At 27.9% G+C, this 3,512-nt stretch overlaps 1 protein-coding gene across 1 annotated transcript in view; it reads right to left on the minus strand.

The window, feature by feature from the left end:
* Positions 1 to 3,512, minus strand: part of LOC107619735 (probable lysophospholipase BODYGUARD 3) — a 6,031-nt gene that overhangs the window by 1,319 nt on the left and 1,200 nt on the right. Inside the window, exons 2-3 of the mRNA XM_016322028.2 lie at positions 2,867 to 3,195; positions 1,893 to 2,095 (exon numbers count right to left, since the gene is read on the minus strand). Coding sequence (XP_016177514.1) covers positions 1,893 to 2,095; positions 2,867 to 3,195 — 532 coding nt within the window. The remainder of the gene's footprint in view (positions 1 to 1,892; positions 2,096 to 2,866; positions 3,196 to 3,512) is intronic.

The following is a 3,512-nucleotide window of genomic DNA, read 5'->3' on the forward strand; positions in this document are numbered from 1 at the left end:
TTACATGTTCATATTTATAGACTAGCTTTACAATGTTAATATATGATAAAATACACTACTATGGTGGAAGGAGACTATTTATCTATATTATAGCATAATTTTCAGGTAGGCTATCTACCCTTAAATTAATTGTTTAAACACTTAACATGTATAACGATGTATTTACTACAGATAGGTACTTTTATTTCTAGCTTAAAAAATACTGCTGTTAAAGTATTTTTGATATTTATTTAAAAAATTTCAGTCTTTTTTATATAACTTTAATATTATTACTATACCCTGAGCCACTTGTTGATTTTTGTTATCCTATTTTGTTTTTTTGTTTTTGTTTTTGTTTTTTTTTTGGCTTTTTTAAACTACTTTTAGTATACTATAAGGTTTTACAAACATTTAATTATATATTATCACATTAATTAAAATAATTAATTTTTAAATTTTTTATTTAAAAAATTATCTAAAATTCTAAATACGTTTGACTAGATGAGTATATAAAATATTTTATACTATTAATATATTAAAATTAAATTCTTAAAATATTTAAAAAATTAAAGTAAAATATGTGACTGTTATTTTTATAGAGAGCATATCAAATATATTCAATCAACTAACAAAACTCTCTTTCCAAACATTAGATGACCCGCCTATGAGTATCATGATTCTAGCCATGTCATTTACTCACATATCAATATCATAATAACCATATTTACATGTATTCATAGTTTGTGGTAGCTTACCAAAGACTTGTTCAACATTTATATACAGAAAAAAAATGTTAAAAAATTTGGAAAATTCTAAACCCACATAATTAATTTGAGATGCGTGGCCGTCAAATTAATACTTGTTGCTCAACGCACAAGCACAACCACGATTTTGTGCTCTTGTGGTGCCTTATTATGTCACCATCGTTTTGTCCTTCAATTTTTTAAACTCGTAGGTGTATTAATTAAATTCTTCATAGTCTTCTATACCACCGTCATCCCCTTAGGTGTGTGCATATCGTATTAATTTCCTTTTATGTTGAAAAATAAATTGTACAACCAATTAATAGGTAGCTAACAATAAAGGGTGTTGTTGGTATTGTAATAGAAGTACGTCTCTGAAAGAATTTGGATGGATTTGATTTTTAGAAATAACATCAATTAGGAGACTTAAAATGAGATTAGCACATAAGTGAACTTTGCACTATTATCTAATTATATTTGTGGATATATACGATTTTTTAAGTAACGAATGTAAAAATTAATTTTTTTATTAATGTAATAATACGTAATTAGTTTTTTATATAAATCCTTTTATAACATGAAAATTAAATTTTTATAAATATCTATGAGAGAATATCTTTTTCTTTTGATTTAATTTTCATCAAAGTATTACTCCTATTATATCTGACATGGATTTTCTTTTTAACAAAATAAACTATAGGGAATTAAAAAAAAAGATAAGATTAGATGTTAATGTTATAAATTGAAAAATTTTATATATAAATTATACAAAGCTTAAATTTTCAATTAATGTATTTATTATTCATTAATTATTAAAAATAAAATGTAAACTTTTTTTTATCAATAATAATAATAATCTTAACATATAGTTAATCCAAGAAATAAAAAAAGTCGCAAATAATTACGTATAGAGCAACGAGAAAAGAAATTAGTAACAAGAAATGATAGTCAAAAAATGGGCCAACTAAATCATGGATCATGCATGTAACTTAGAAGACTGTATAGATGACAGAAACGGATGAAATAGAGAGAGAGAGAAAGTAGTTTACTATTTACTTAAGTTGCGTGGTTAAGTTGAGAAGCTGAACCAAACTAACATATAAATACTTAAAGGAATAAGAAAAGAAAAGAAATGAGAATATGAGGGAGTGAGTGAGTAAGTGAGTTCACCTGTTTCGAGTGACGAGTTTGGTTAGAAATTCCCAGAGACGGTGGTTTTTGCAAATAAGCAAGCAAATTACGCGAGTTATGTGCTCGTACCAGCACACCAACGACGCGCCAAACTTCATCGGTGGCCACACGCGCCTTGGTGCTACCTTCCTCATTACGTACTGTGTTGCCTGTGCTATTCCCTTTGGCACTGGATAGTATGGCTGTTTCAAGTTGAATTAATTAGAAAAATAAATTATAGAAGACTAATTCCCTTCTCTGGACTTTATATAAAAATAAATTAACATGACTTTTTTAACAATAGGTTGAAAAATTCTCGTGTAATTCTAAAATATACATATGTTTTGATATGTTTTTTAAAAATATTTATACAAAGAGTATATAAAACAAAAATAAATTGTTGTTAGTGTTTATATAAAACACTAAAAGCATCCTAACAAACAAAAAAAGAAAACAAAAATTAATTAGTCAAAAGTTTATACGAAGATTTCTATTTCTATATTTGGTTTCTCACTTTCTCATATAGGAACTCTATCCATAGATACTATCTTCTAAGTTCTAACTAGGCTAAAGCAATCAAAGAGTAGCTTTTAACTTTTTTTTTAAAACCACAACTTAGATTAATGTGTATTCATGCTACTATAATAATGATGATCCTCCTTTTCTTTTTCCTTAAATCAAAATAACTATCAGTGTGAAAAAAAATGATAATATCAAACGAACATTATTGACGAATTAAGTGTTTGCATTGTCACGCAATATTATGTTTATAAAATTTTCACATGAAAAAATACAAAAATATTATATGCACATAAAAAAAATTAACCACTAAATTATTTATTATGATTTATGTATAAATATATATTATTTAATTTATTTTTAACATTAATTTTATAAAAATGTAAATTTTAGCGTAGAAATAAGATAATCGAGAAAAATATGCAAAAGTTGAGAAAGATGAAAGGGAAAATTACTGGGGCAAGCAAAGTCAAGGACTTGACAGAGTGAGGGTGTTTAACGGTGAGGGCAAGGGCCAATATGCAGCCTAAAGAGTGTGCTACGATGTGAAATGATTTGACCTTGTGCGACTCCAACACGGATCTCTCTATCATTTCCAAATGCTCGCTTAGCGTGTATAGCGAGTCGCTAGGCTTTGGGCTCTGTCCAAACCCTAACAGATCCACCGCCAATAGCCGGTAGCTTGATCTCGCTGCCGTCGAGAAGTTCGGAAACAGCGTCTCTGTCCAAAACGACGACGATGATATAAACCCATGTATGAACAACACATCTTCTCGTGTTGTACCTGAATATGACACAATAATTTATTATTCCACGTCATATTCATTATTCATCATACTCATGTCATACAAATAATATTTTCAAGGTTCTAGTTGTTACAGTTGATCAGATCAGTTTCAAAAAGAGGGACTAACCTAACTGATTTTGATAGTCAAAAATTAATTTGACCAACTTTTGACAACTTTAATGACATACCCTAGGAGAAGCTTTTCCGAATTCTAGAGTTAAGGTTGAAGTTGGTTGTCAACTTCAAGAATTTTGCAAGGTTTACACTCCCAATATTTTTCTCTTATATTTATTTTTTTTAAAAAAATTGCTACA

Source organism: Arachis ipaensis, chromosome B09 (genome assembly GCF_000816755.2).
Source record: "Arachis ipaensis cultivar K30076 chromosome B09, Araip1.1, whole genome shotgun sequence".
Classification (NCBI taxonomy): Eukaryota; Viridiplantae; Streptophyta; class Magnoliopsida; order Fabales; family Fabaceae; genus Arachis; species Arachis ipaensis.